We start from the raw sequence: 15012 nt of genomic DNA on the forward strand, positions 1-15012 counted from the left end.
CTGGCAATGTAACCGGTCAGGAGCTGCTCCTGACCAGTTAAATAGTGCTGAATATCAGCCCATATAACTTTAGCTTGCACCTTGCTTAGTATGTAAATGCAAGTGGGTGTGCAAAGGGGGAGGCACATGGGCATAAGTACATAAGTAATGCCACACTGGGAAAAGACCAAGGGTCCATTGAGCCCAGCATCCTGTCCACGACAGCGGCCAATCCAGGCCAAGGGCACCTGGCGAGCTTCCCAAACATACCAACATTCTATACATGTTATTCCTGGAATTGTGGATCTTTCCCAAGTCCATTTTGTAGCGGTTTATGGACTTGTCCTTTAGGAAACCGTCTAACCCCTTTTTAAACTCTGCCAAGCTAACCTCCTTCACCATATTGTCCGGCAACGAATTCCAGAGTTTAATTATGCGTTGGGTGAAGAAACATTTTCTCTGATTTGTTTTAAATTTACTACACTGTAGTTTAATCGCATGCCCCCTAGTCCTAGTATTTTTGGAAAGCGTGAACAGACGCTTCACATCCACCCGTTCCACTCCACTCATTATTTTATATACCTCTATCATGTCTCCCCTCAGCCGTCTCTTCTCCAAGCTGAAAAGCCCTAGCCTCCTTAGTTTTCTTCATAGGGAAGTCGTCCCATCCCCGCTATCATTTTAGTCGCCCTTCGCTGCACCTTTTCCAACTCCACTATATCTTTCTTGTGATGCGGCAACCAGTATTGAACACAATACTCAAGGTGTGGTCGCACCATGGAGCGATACAACAGCATTATAACATCCTCACACCTGTTTTCCATACCTTTCCTAATAATACCCAACATTTTTTTCCATACCTTTCCTAAGGGCATGAGTGGGTCCCACATTTACATGCATAACTTACACAATATTGTAATTCACTCGCTAAAGTGTACGTTTAGGCCTGCTGTTGATACAGTGTAAGCACTCCTAAATGTTGGCCAGTAAATGCCAACTTAACGCAAGTATTTTATATTGGAAACTGGATGCTCACATGTCATTATAGAATTAGCACTTAGTAATCTGCATCATGGAGCCTAACTTTTGGCTTCCTTTATAGTATAGAATTGCCTCTTTGGTTTTCCAATATTTTCACAAAAGACAAGCAAAGCCTAAATTCACCTCTACTTAGAGGTCAGATGAAGACAATTGCAGGAAACAGTGAGCACTTACATTTGCTTCTTCTCTTGTACCTCCTTCTCTGAGGCACTGCACAGGTCCGTATGGAACTGGAACATGTCGGGCGTGATGGCAGGGGGTACATAGGTGGGATCAGCTCCCATATGGCTGAAGCATGGCCTCCATTCAGAGTAGGAATCAGAACAGCACTTGCTGACCTGGTCGTTTATATGTATTGTTTGCTGTCTTTTGCACATTTCACTTATCAACATACTCAGCTAGAATAGAAACAGAAAGGCAACAAATTGTTAGCTTGTCTGAGAGCAGATATGCAACAAGAAAAGCCTTATTATTTATTTGTAACATTTGTATCCCGCATTTTCCCACTTATTAGCAGGCTCAATGTGGCTTACAAAATACCGTATGGTGAACGCCAAATAAGGTAGGTATTAAACAAATACAATTAATAAGCTTTCTGAATCAAATTCCTATGCAGCACTCATGGGGAGACAATTATCTGGCAGCTGGAGGTTACGCTTGAGGGGTGTATTGTGCTCACCTCTTTGCCATCATTGATCATGGATTTTGCTCCTGCTTTATTCACATATGGTCCAGCCCTTCCGCAAACAGGAAATGAGGGCGGGACCACAGGAACAGCTGAAACAGAAGCGAAAGAAAAGGCTCTCTGAAGTGGTGTCCCTGCGTGCAGGAGGTAAAAACTTTCAAACAGCCGGCTGTTACGAAGGGGAGGGGGTCCTGAAATGGCAGAGTGGGTGAAGAGGGGTCCTGAAATAACAGAAGGGGGGGTAGGGGGGTCCTGAAATGACAGAAGGGGGTAGGGGGTCCTGAAATGAAAGAAGGGGGAGGGGGTCCTGCATGCAGGAGGTAAAAACTTTTAAACAGCCGGCTGTGACGAAGGGGAGGGGGGAGAGGGTCCTGAAATGGCAGAGTGGGTGAAGGGGGGTCCTGAAATGACAGAAGGGGGGAGGGGAGTCCTGAATGCAGGAGGTAAAAATGTTTAAACAGCCGGCTGTTACGAAGGGGAGGGGGTCCTGAAATGGCAGAGTGGGGGGGGGGAGGGGGGTCCTGCGTGCAGGAGGTAAAAACTTTTAAACAGCCGGCTGTGACGAAGGGGAGGGGCAGAGAAAGGGGTAGGAGCAGAGAGAGGGGGAGGGGTGTCCTGAAACGGCAGAGTGGGTGAAGGGGGTCCTGAAATGACAGAAGGGGGGAGAGGGGTCCTGCATGCAGGAAGTAAAAACTTTTAAACAGCCAGCTGTTACGAAGGGGAGGGGGTCCTGAAACGGCAGAAGGGGGGAGGGGGGTTCTGCGTGCAGGAGGTAAAAACTTTTAAACAGCCAGCTGTGATGAAGGGGAGGGGCAGAGAGGGGAGGAAGGGGGTCCTGAAACTACAGAGGGGGGTTCTGAAACCACAGAGGGGGGAGGGAGGTCCTGAAACGAGACGGGGGAGGGATTCCTGGAACTCCACTGGAAGGGGAGGGGCAGGACCTGGAACTGGAAGGGGAGGGGGGTCCTGGTTCAGGGGGGAGCAAGAGGGGGGAGGGGATGGGAAGAAGGAGGAGGGGGTCCTGGAACTTGGATGGGGAAAGGGGGGAGGGGGTCCTGGAACTCGGACAGGGGGGGAGAGGGAGGGGGGAAGAAGAGGGGGAGGGGGTTCTGCAAACATACTCTCACACTCGCTCTCTCTCACACACACTCTCTCACACACACTGTATCTGTGTGACACTCTCTCATAGACACACTCACACCCAGTCTCACTCTCTCTCTGTCACACACACACACACACTCGCACATTCACTCTCTCTCTAACACACAGTCACTCTCTCACACACACTCTCTCTCAAACATACACACTCCGAGGAAAACCTTGCTAGCGCCCGTTTCATTTCATACAGAAATGGGCCTTTTTTATTAGTACAATATAATTGTCTTTAAGTAATACAGTATAGAAAAATATATCACCCCAACACTTAGGAGTGAATTTTTGAAACCTTAGGTGCCATTTACACATGTAAATTGTCATAAATGTACAGTATCAGTGGTGGTTTTAGAATATGAGCTACTTCTAAGTTATGACCCTCATTCTAAAGCCCTTTTTGCATTTGATATGTGCATAAACTGCCATTTAAACGTCAAAGTCTTCATTTTATATGTCTCAAACCCAAGTGCATGCAAATGGCAAGGGGGTGCAGACAGCACATTTTGGATGGGACAAGGGCGTGGCAAGTTCATAGGCGGTTTACTCCCCATTTCAGAAGGGGACTAAGCATCTATGTCCTGAAAGATTGATGTCAGGAGTTACCAAGCATACCTAGGATTTGGGAAACAGCTGCTATTCCACTGGAGAGATTGGGGGGGGGGGGGGGGGGTTGCCCCTTAAACCCTCAGTAGTTTTTGTTTTCTGCCAAAATGCCAAACTGGCAAGACAAACTGGTCACTGTGACATTGTTGGGATCATACTTGCTTATGTTTCTAAGGTTGCAAAGATAAACAGTTATGTGTCAGCACATAACCAGTTTTGTGCTGCCTTTGAACCCATCAATATTATTTACATCTATTATATACTATTTCAGAATAGGGTCCATATCAGCAGATTCATTTCTAAAATACTAGTTAAACATAAGATACCACCGACCTACACATCTCAGTTCCTAGACTACCCCAACTTGACATTTTGTCCTTTAGATTGTAAGCTCTTCTGAGCAGGGACAGTCCTTAGCTGAAATTGGGTGGCTGAGCAGGTGGGGGGAAGAGGGGGTGGTGGTTGGGAAGCAAGGATAGGGGAGGGCAGACTTATACGGTCTGTACCAGAGCCGGTGATGGGAGGCGGGACTGGTGGTTGGGAGGCGGGAAATACTGCTGGGCAGACTTATATGGTCTGTGCCCTGAAAAGGACAGGTACAAATTCAAGGTAATGTATACACATATGAGTTTGTCTTGGGCAGACTGGATGCACCATGCAGGTCTTTTTCTGCCGTCATCTACTATGTTACTATGTTACTATGTTATAATTTGTACAGCGCTGCGTAACCCTAGTAGCGCTCTAGAAATGTTAAGTAGTAGTAGTTCCTACTTCTACGGCCTGTCTAAAATGGAGCTGTCTGTGTAAAGATGGCAGCATGCAAGGTTTCAGGGTGGAGTATTCTGGATGGTCATTAAACATGTACTCCTATTCCCTTGTTTTTGAACATTTGCGCCTGCTTTAAATTATGCGTAATCTGCAGCTAAGTTCTGGGGGTTGGAGGAGTGCTTGAGTGGTGTATTGTGCTCACCTCTTTGCCATTCAAAAGTTACCATCCTTTACAGACAGTTTGAGTTTTGAAGGACAACTCTAATCAGCTCCACATGGATATGCAAATGATCCACCGCTTAAGAGGGAAGTAGGTGCATGCCTTGGTGGGCACTTTAAAAGCATGCTAGTGTCCAGTAACACTTTTAGAGCAAGATGCACTAAAGACGTCGGTAATTCCCGTTCCCTACGGATTCCATAGCGAATCGGTAGGGAACGGGAATGCATCAACGATAGGGAATGCAAATGAGCTACTCGTTGTAGCTCACTTGCATTCTCTATTCCTTTGGTACCTGAGTCGGAGAATCGAGACGTCCCTTTTGATTAGGCTCCTCTTCCCGGTCTCTTCAGCCAATCAAAGCGGGCTTAGCTGGCTGTTGTCAGCGAAACGCGCTCTGATTGGCTGAAGAGACCAGGAAGAGGAGCCTAATCTAAAGGGACGTCCCGATTCTCCGGCAACCAGGAAAATAGAAAAATTTTGCTGTGGAGGGGTAAGTGGCGCGGCGAAGACAAAATAGAAGGGGAAAAAAACACGAGCGCCGGCAGAGCAAAAAACTGCGAAAAAAAAACGTCTCTCACAAGCGCAGGGAGAGTACGTCCTTAAAGGACGCCCCTCACATGCGCTCCCTGCTTTTTTTTTTCTTTTTTACCTTTTTTGGGGGCCCTTTTCCTTTCCGATTCCCTCACAGGAGCCCTAACGAGAGGTGCAGACCTCCCATTAGGGTTCCTACGGTAAGGGAATCGGAAAAACAGTAGTGCATCTCATTATAATGGGCTGCAACGGTAGTGCAGCTCATTATAATAGCTTTTGAATCATTTGCATTCCGTTTTCGTTGCCTGCTACCGTGGCAGGGAAAATACCCTTAGTGCATGCCCCGGGTAAACTACTTGCGTTTTAAATTGGCTGGAACCAGTTTAAAATGCAAGTTGTGGGCTCGTTAGGTTTTGTGCATCTGGCCCTTAGTAAACTGAGGAGATATAAAAGTGGAAGAAATATCCACAAGTAGCTGCTGATGAATGCTCACGCTGTCAGATTCTGGACCTGGTTCCTATGCACAAGGAGCAGGAAGGAACTGCTGTGCCAAAAATAAATAAATAAATAGACAAAACACGGATCGTTTCAATGGGATTTTTCCTAAAAGACAGAGTTCAAATAATAAAATAAAAGTTCAGGGCAGTATTCTAACACTAGAATAATCTTTGAACTCTTATAGTTGCTTTATTGGTGGACTGAAATGAAACATAGTTGGACATTGCCAGATTGGGTTCCAGAAAAGGGATACTCACGCCTTCTTCAGAGCAAGACATTTTTTTCTCCTCAGGCATTTCACAACACAGCTCGCCAACTTTGGTCATATGTCTTGTCATCTCAATTAATGGTTCAGATCGAATCTGAGGCATTTTGACGAAGTAACGGCGGATAAGTCTGAAACAACAGTTCTCCGATTACTCATGCAGGAGTGAATCCACCAACAAGGCATTGAATGCAATACATATGCTACAACAGCCCAAAAGGAGTAACCCTAGTAATCTCATTGGTAACAGTACCATTCAATTTTTATGGTCAGAGCAATATTGGGAAGTATGGCTGAATATTCAGCACAGGCCATTCTCTGGATACCAGTCCTGAATATCTGGGTATACTAGTGACTGTTACTCTTATCCAGAGACCAGCAATATTCAGTGCCTTTCTCAGTCCTAAGTAATCCAGTTAGTTATCTGGATGCCGGTGCTGAATATTTACAATTCTCAGATATTCCAAGCTCCGTCCAGGCTTCAGTACTAGACTGCCCCAGCATGTCTGTTTCTCGTAGGCAGGCCTTTTAAGATACAGTAAATATAGGCCTAAATCCAAACCCAAAGCATAGATAGAAATGAGACTGGAAAGCAGAGGTGAAGCCAGAAGCCCATTTTAAGGCAGGTGGCACAAGAGTGGACTGGGGAGGAGGCATCCATTTTCTCTCAGCACCTCCCCACCCCTTGCATTAAAAATCATACCTTTACTGCCAGGGATGCGGGGATGCCTAAACCCAGAGGCATGCTTCAGCTGCCAATGACAGCACTCCAGCCATTAAACCAGTGCTGCAATTTTGAAGGGAGCTGAGGCCTTAGTGAGGGGGCTCAGTTCCCCGTGACCCCCTCATGGCTACGCCATTGCTGGAAAGACTGGCAGCCGGCATCTAACTTTATTTCTATATTCAGGAGTGCTATGACTATTCATTGTGGGTATCCTGTAAACCCGACTGACTGGGGCACCTCCAGGACCCGGTTTGGGAACCACTGACTTAACCGCATAAGTTAAATGGACAAATTGGTTTGCATAAAACAATCCTGTCTTGTCCGGTTTCACTTATGCGGTTAAGTGCTGAGTTCTGCACTTAACCGAATAAGTGATAACTGGACAATGCCTGCCCCTTTTTATACACATAAAACCTGGGCACTTACTGGCTGATATTCAAAGTGATTTAAATAAGCTGGAGAAACATTTAACTGGCTAGTGCCGCTGAACATTTGCGGTTAGCATCTGAGCTGAAACCAGCTAACTTGTTTGCGTTCCAAGGGCAGAGTTGGCACTTATTCAGCCAACATCCAGCCCTTAACCGCATAAGATAACTACTTAAATTGGATTGCGCAAATAGCAGTCCTGTTTTTCAGCTTATGCAGTTAAGGACTGAATATTGCACTTTGCCACATAAGCTTTAGCGGCCACCCTGTACTGGATATTCAAGCTGGTACCTGGATATGGCCTGGCATTAAATATCTAGGAATACAGCTGGCAGTGGACATAAAAATTCTGACCGCCTCCAGTTGACTATCTGCCAGTTTGTAAGTTGAATGTGCTGTTTTTATATGTATCAGGGGTGTAGCTACGGGTGGGCCTGGGTGGGCCCAGGCCCACCCAATTTCAGCTCAGGCCCACCCAAGTGGCAAGTGCACACACACTGCAGCAGCAGCCTAGTGACCACGGCAGAAACGGCACCCGCTCTAGCTCAGCTGATCTCTCCAGGCTCCAGCCCGATTTCGGCTCAGGCCCACCCACCCAAGGGCACACACTGCAGCACGTACCACGTCACGGGCACCTGCTCAACTGATCTCTCCAGGCTCATCAGCCCGCCTACCTTTGGCTCGGCGCTGAAAAATGCAGGCTAAAAAAATAGCTGCACGTGCACGCAGGCCGGGTTGATTGAACTAGTGCGAGCCTCGGCCTGGCCCTGCCCTGTGGAAACGTGGGAATTGGATTTGGGAAAGGTTCTTCGAATCGAGATCATTCGAGTTCCTGTCTCAGTAACTTTACTGCCAAGCAGCAGCAGCAGCTGCCAGCCCAGCCCAGCAGGTAATAAAATTGTAAATGCTTTTTTTTTTTTTACATAATTTTAACATCATCATGTAATTTTTTTTTTTTAATTAAGCTAGCTGGGGCTTGGGCACTATTAAAATTTATTGTTGTGGAATTTCTGGGTGGAGTAAGCACTTCACTGCCTAGGGCAAAAAATGTATATATTTAATGATTAAAATATACCTTTTTTGCCCTGCAGTGAAGAGCCCACCCCCACCCAGAAGCCCACCACCATGACCAGCCAGCATTTTGATTACACTTTTGTGATCAAAATGATGGCTGTGGTCTGGTAGTGGGCTTCTGGATTGGGGGGGGGGGGGGGGGTAGACATTTCACTGCCAGTGCCTAAGGCAATGAGGAGCCCATCCCCACCCAAAAATTCCCCAACAATACATTTTAATAGTGCCAAGCTAGCTTAATTTTTAAAAAGTTGTCTTTCTCTCATTTTGGTGGGTTTTTGGGTGGGGATGGTCTCTGCAGTGCCAGTGTGTGACAAATGCATCAGATTAGTGTGACTAAATTTTGCTGGGGGAGGGGGGTAGAGAGAAAATTTTGTGCCCACCCACTTTGGGTTCAGGCCCACCCAAAATTGGCAGTCTGGCTACGCCACTGATATGTATAAGCGTCTAAAATGGAAAAATATGCAGTCTATACACATGCCACCTACTGGCAAATATGTAAGTCACTTTAAATATCAGGTCCCATGAAGTTCTTCTCATTTACTTTTAATCACAGCAAAATATAAACCCCAAATTAATTTAACTGATGCTGGAGTTATAGTTCACTTTGATGTAGCATGGACAGTATTTGCATTAGCTCAGCGAAGAAAGGAAGGAACCTCGAATTACACTATATAAATAGAGTGGCCTAGAGGTTAGAGCAGTAGGGCCTGCAAGCTGGGGATGCGGTGTTCAAATTCCATTTCTGCCACTAACATTCTTTGTTCCTTTGGACAGGTCATTATACCCTTGACTGCCTCAGGTACTAACAGACTATAAACCCCGGAGAAGGGACCTTCCTACTGTGCTTGAGATGAACCTTGCGCTGAGAGTGGGTTTGAATGCAAGTTTTATTTATTTATTTATTTTCACATTTCTATTCTGTATTATCTTTGGGATTCTAGGTGGATTGCAATGCAAATAAATCCAAATTTGCCCATAACGGGACCCCCATTCTTTTAAGAGGTTCAGAGGCCTCAAGAACCCTAGAGCACTATGGAGTGATGTCTATTACAAAATAGTGTTCTACAAATCTTCTTATAATTTATAAATTCAGGGAGGTTTTTTTTTTTTTTGGGGGGGGGGGTTAGTAAATGATCTTGTGAAACCGCATATTCCAAAGGTCTTCATATTATGAAATTCAGAGGTATGAAAAAATATCCATTATCATCTTGTCAGAAGGACACCCGCTCCCTGTCTTAGTTACTGTATATTAATGGACCTGCTAAAGACAAGGATTTAGCAGAATGTCTAGCTAAAAGAAGGGAAAAAGGGGTGGGAAGTAGTAGGGAGGATCTTCCTAATGTGGGCCTCCCAGTAGGAGTTTTAGACAGACAGAATATGAACAGATCTCTTCACCACTAATCACGCTCAACTCACATCCACCCTGCACAGAAGAAACCAGAATTTAAAACGGATAGTTAAAAAAGGATTATATCATTTCTTACGTGTTTTGAAAGTGGTAGGGTCCCAAGTTGTGAAGGGCATCACAGTTTTCTTTCAGTAAAGTCAAAGACTCTGTAATTCCTTCTTTCAGTTTGTCTTCCTAAAAGAAAAAAGACAAATTATTCACAGCTATAGTAGGGTGACTTGCAGCTAATATTCCCTCTGATATCGACAGCATCTATCATTTGTGTAGCCCATAAGAATAAATTATAAAGGGGTCCTTTTACTAAGCCACACTAGAAAATGGCCAGCACTGCAAGTAGTACGTGAGTTTGCCATGGTCGGGTTTTTTTTAATGGTCTGCCCATACTCCTCCCATGGCCACACCCTCTTTGCAGATCTGTGTGGAAACGCTTAGGTGCTAGTCTACAAATGGGTACGTAAGTGTATGTTTGCGTGGATCTGCTGTTTTCTGCACCATTTTGGCACTTTGCATCCAGTAGAACGCTTTTCTGCGTCGAAATAGCGCTTAACATTTGGTGCCATATATAGAATTTCCCCCTACTGTATGTGTCTTTATAAAATAATTTAACAACAGGCACCCCTGTCCTATTAGCTTAGGTGCCTAATTACCCTCAGACCCCTCATTCTATAACTTAGTACCTAAATTTACCCATCAATGCCACATGCAAATTATAGAATAGTAACACGTAACGTTCATGACTGACAGTTATACACATAAATGCTAGCTGACTGCTAAGCAGTTTCATATCATTTTAGCATGCAACTCACTTAGGAGTCCCTTTATTAAGCTGTTGCAAAAAGTGGCCTTAGTGCGGGTTTTTCCCATACTACTACTACTACTTCCCATGCGCTAAGGCCATGTTTACTGCAGCCATAAAATGGCTGATTCTCTATTTTTTTGTATTAATGGTCATGCATTAACGTTGCCATTAGAGCATGGCCATTTAAAAATTATCTCCTCCCATTTTGTAGGCGGTAAGGGCTCATGCGGTAATCCTGGACTAACCAGTTAGTACGTGGTAATTTAGCTGCACTAACTGATTAGCACAAGAATATCCACTCTCCACCCCTGACATGCTCCCCTCAAAATATATTTAGCATGCACTGATTTGGCGCTTACCGCAGGACGCTTGAGTATGTCCCGCCGTCGGCACATGTTAGTGTCTAATGCAGCTTAGTAAAAGGGCCTCTTGGTGCTTAAAAGCAAGGGAGCATTCACAAGGGGACGTGCATGAGCGGAGAATGGGTGTGCCCAATATATACGTGCAGAACTTGCAGAATCCTGTAAGTTATGCCCTAAAGTGTCACATTTAGACTCATACATTTATGCCTGTCATGGATAATGGCATAAGTGGGCATGACAAAAAGTAGGTGCATAGACGCCAACTTAGGGGCATAGTTATCAATGTGGGCTACAGATAAGTGGCGTTAAGAGGTGTTAAGTCACTTCACTGGCTCCCTATCCGTTTCCGTATACAGTTCAAGCTCCTCTTATTGACCTATAAGTGCATTCACTCTGCTGCCCCTCACTACCTCTCCACCCTCATCTCTCCCTACACTCCTTCCCAGGAACTCCGTTCACTAGGCACATCTCTCCTAATTGCACCCTTCTCCTCCATCGCTAACTCCAGACTCCGTTCCTTTTATCTCGCCGCACCTTATGCCTAGAATAGACTTCCTGAGCCGTTACGTCAAGCTCCATCCCTGGCCGCCTTCAAATCCGGGCTAAAGGCCTACCTGTTTGATGCTGCTTTTGATTCCTAACTTGTCACTTGCTCATACCTTTACCTTGTCTTCCTCTTCAATAATCCCCTTTCCCTATGTGTCCTATCTGACTGTCCTACCCTTATCCCTTATTTGTCCTGTCTGTGTGTCCTGATTTCGATTGTAAGCTCTTTTGGGCAGGGACTGTCTTTCTTCATGTTCAATTGTGAAGCGCTGCGTACGACTGATAGCGCTGTAGAAATGATTTGTAGTAGTAGTAGTTATTTTATGACTAACTTGTGCTATTTTAGCACAGCTCCGATTTTATGCAATGAGACCTAACTACTAATGACTGGGAATAACAAGAAAATAACACATCTTAAGGGTAGCTCATGTTCATAACTTCCCCCCTTAGGATAGTATTCTGTACCAGAATCTGAGTAGCCAGATGGCGCTATAGTGCGGTCCATCTAGGCACCTAGTTGTAGAGTTGCCCCCCAAACCCCAAGATTCTAGATATGGTGCCCAGATTCCAAGATGCGTGAGCAACTTAATTGGCTAATGAGCCAATTAATATCATTAATTGGGTGCTAACAACCAATTATTCACATTTATTGGAGCCCATTAAAATTTGTGTACACATCTGGTTGCACTCAAACAGGGCCTGGCCATGGGACCAGCATGAGCTTTTTGGGGAGTTCTGAAAAGATTTACTTAGAAAGCTGAAGTTCCCAGTGCGGCCCAGTTCTATGCCAGAGAATGTAAATACTTAGGTGATGCTTGTTTGCAGAATATCACAATTTTTAAAATTCACTTTCCCAGAAAAGCTGGGTTTTTTTGTTAGATGAACAATAGTGGAACGTACCCCTTTTGCCATGCATTCCACAGGGCTTGCTTGCGAGCAGCACTCTTTCAGGAGCGCTTCATAGCCCTTACCAGCTCTTAGAATCATTTGACGAGGGAAGTCTTGGTGTCTCCTTGCGTATTCAACTAGAAAGCTGAGAAATTGAAAATTTTCCATATTAGGAATAGTGACTACAAGAACAACACACCAAGGGGTATATCTACTAAAATCTAACCCCCCCCCCCCCCCCCCCCCCCCAATATTCAAAAGCCAGGATCAGCACTTGGCCGGCTATCCGGTGATACTCAGTGGGGAATAGCTGGCTATCTGACGCTGAAGATCGCCGATTAGAAGATAGCCGGTTATATTGTCAGATATAACCGGCTATAGGCCAATTTTTCAGCCCCACTTTAGCAGCTTTATTTGACTATGGAAATACATGGAATATCTTTGACGGGTTTGAACATAACTGGCTATGTCTGAATATCAGCTTAGACAGTTACTTTCAAACCGGCCAAAAATAAACTGGATATTCAATGTCACCAGTGGGCTAACTCCTGCAGTCTGAATGTCGGCCCCTAAGCAGTTAGCCTGGGAGCACATAATAATGGTTAGGAACTATCATGCACTAAAAACAGCCAGCCGCTAAAAATCCCATGGTAAAAGGACAAGCATGTGTGTTCCCTTAGGAAAAGCAGGAGTTAAGGGTTACAGAGGATGGGCAGACTGGACTGGCCATTTGGCCTTTATCTACCGTCATATTCCTATGTTTCTATTTAAACAGGTGTTAGACCTATTAATGCTTAGAATTCAAGCACTTAGATGGGTACGCGCACCTATAGCTGTCTAAAGGGGTAAGCTATCAATGTTCACCCCACTTAACTTGCATAGCATGTATTTGCAAGGGAGCAAACACAGAAGAAGGACATAGGCAGGGCTTCCACTTATGCATATAACTCACAGACTGCACTGTAACTTCCAAGGCCAGCCCTGTACGTAGAGCATGATTCCGGCTTGGGATACTCCTGGCAACATAATATCATTTTTTGAGCCAGTACATGGCTGGTTACCATATATGTATGCACATGGTTGTAAAACAAATTAATCCACAGAGAGAACAAAAGAACAGCAAACCGATCAGCAAACAACACCTTGTGACAGGCTATTCCTGTTCTACTTTTCAGAGAAAGTTGTTTGTGACCCCTGAGGCAGGCGCTTTGGCGCTGAAACACGGACCGTGTCGGGTCCTTGATATGAATAAACTGTTTTTGATATTATCTCCCTATTGGTTTGTACATTTGTCAGCCTCTACCTTTGCTGTTTTGTTTTGATTCTCCACGGAGGCTATTCCTGTTCTCTTGGATTTGCTGGTTACCATATAGACATGCCAAGGACTCTCTCTTGTCCATTGCTTACTCAAGATTTCGCACAGTTGCCTATTGATTTTAAATGATCACCACCATCCTTCAGCTCAGTATAATATGGAAAATGAAGAGCAGTTGAATACATTCTAGACTAGATGTGAACTAACATCTCACTGTGAGACCCCAATGAATTTTCAGAGGTTTCTCGTAAAGCCCGTTAATGAACACAGGACATAGATCAAAGCCATCAAAAGATATTTCACCCTAGAAGAATAAGAATTTCAGAACTGCGTTACCTTGCCAGGAATTTGTCCTTTTCGTCAGCATAGCGTTGGCACACCGCTGCATCTTGTATGAATTCTGTGACTTTTTCAGACAAGCCTTCGGGTTTAGCATCTTTTTCGGCCTTGATTATGCATTCCCCTCGCAGCCCGACTTCCAAATCACAGCATTCTTTGAGTTTGGTTGATATCTTCTCCTGGTTGCTACATACAAATTCTGTGAGTTCTGCCTATAAAAGTGGAAACAAAACACAAGTTTTTTTTCATTTGCTTATGAAATTCCAGCCATACACTGCAATCTTACCGCATGGCCATTTCTTTTTTCAAACTGTTTACCCGCTGCGGTAAAAAGGGGCTCAGTGCACAGAAAAACAGCCACCGCCACTAGGGCAGGGCTCCTTTTACCACAGTTTACTAAAAATGCCCTTTAGTGCCTTACTTGTGGCGTACTATATAGAATTAGGGAGTAAATGAGGAAATCCCTTTACATCTGGCCTTTATTTTGTTACAAGTGGGCACAATTCTTTCTTAGTCTTCCTAATAATCAACCAAAAACCAAATGAAAAAAAAATTGCCTCTGTTCACAGAGGAACAGTGGATAAAATGAAGTTGTGTGCTCTTCCAAGTCAGACTTTTGGTTTTGATTGAAGAGGAACAATCACACACACCTATAGAGGCCTGTGTGAAGTTCAAACTTTGTACTATGGTCTTTGGGGTAGCACATGGTGTAGCTCCCCCACTTTGTATGTCATTGGTTTCATTTCTATTTCATTATAAACACTCCCATCTGAAAAATTCATCCAAACTTTCTTATCCCTCAGCTAAACAAGTTTGTTGCAAACGAATCTATAGTCTCTTATTTTCATACCAAGCAGCTTTAATTTGGAATTCATTACTAGCTGATATTAATTTAGAAACAAACCTTGAGAGATTAAGGAAAAAAATTAAAACATATCTTTAATAATTATTTTAAGGAATAATCTCAGGATATTTTAATTGTTGAAATTGTATCCTTCTCAGTACCTCTCTGGTCAACTCTTTTGTGATCCGCATTGAAACAAGTGTAATTAAGTAAGATTTGTAAAATTCAGAGCTGTACAAACACTGATGCAGAAGCATTAAATCTGCATGGGAATGCTCTCCATGTTGGTTTGTAAAGGACTGCCACAAGTTCAGAAAATATGAAATGGCTGACTTCCATATGCAACCCTGCTGACTTTCTCCAGATTGAATTTGTGAAGTCTCAGTTCTGAAGATGGTAATTTGCTTCTTGTCTTGGTTATACAAAATAAATAAAATATTTCACTGTCCCACTGAAATGCAGTAGGGTAAAGGAATTTGATTTTCCAGACACAGGGCAGAAAAATAACCCATGATTTAACCTATCTGTGGGAATATTTCTTCTTC

The 15012-nt window shown here is 44.2% G+C and overlaps 1 protein-coding gene across 1 annotated transcript in view; it reads right to left on the minus strand.

The window, feature by feature from the left end:
• LOC115461071 (serum albumin-like) overlaps positions 1–15012 on the minus strand; it is a 40533-nt gene that overhangs the window by 8603 nt on the left and 16918 nt on the right. Inside the window, exons 8-12 of the mRNA XM_030190625.1 lie at positions 13621–13835; positions 11982–12114; positions 9451–9548; positions 5735–5873; positions 1195–1418 (exon numbers count right to left, since the gene is read on the minus strand). Coding sequence (XP_030046485.1) covers positions 1195–1418; positions 5735–5873; positions 9451–9548; positions 11982–12114; positions 13621–13835 — 809 coding nt within the window. The remainder of the gene's footprint in view (positions 1–1194; positions 1419–5734; positions 5874–9450; positions 9549–11981; positions 12115–13620; positions 13836–15012) is intronic.

The sequence above is a fragment of the Microcaecilia unicolor genome, chromosome 2 (genome assembly GCF_901765095.1).
Source record: "Microcaecilia unicolor chromosome 2, aMicUni1.1, whole genome shotgun sequence".
NCBI classification, from domain to species: Eukaryota; Metazoa; Chordata; class Amphibia; order Gymnophiona; family Siphonopidae; genus Microcaecilia; species Microcaecilia unicolor.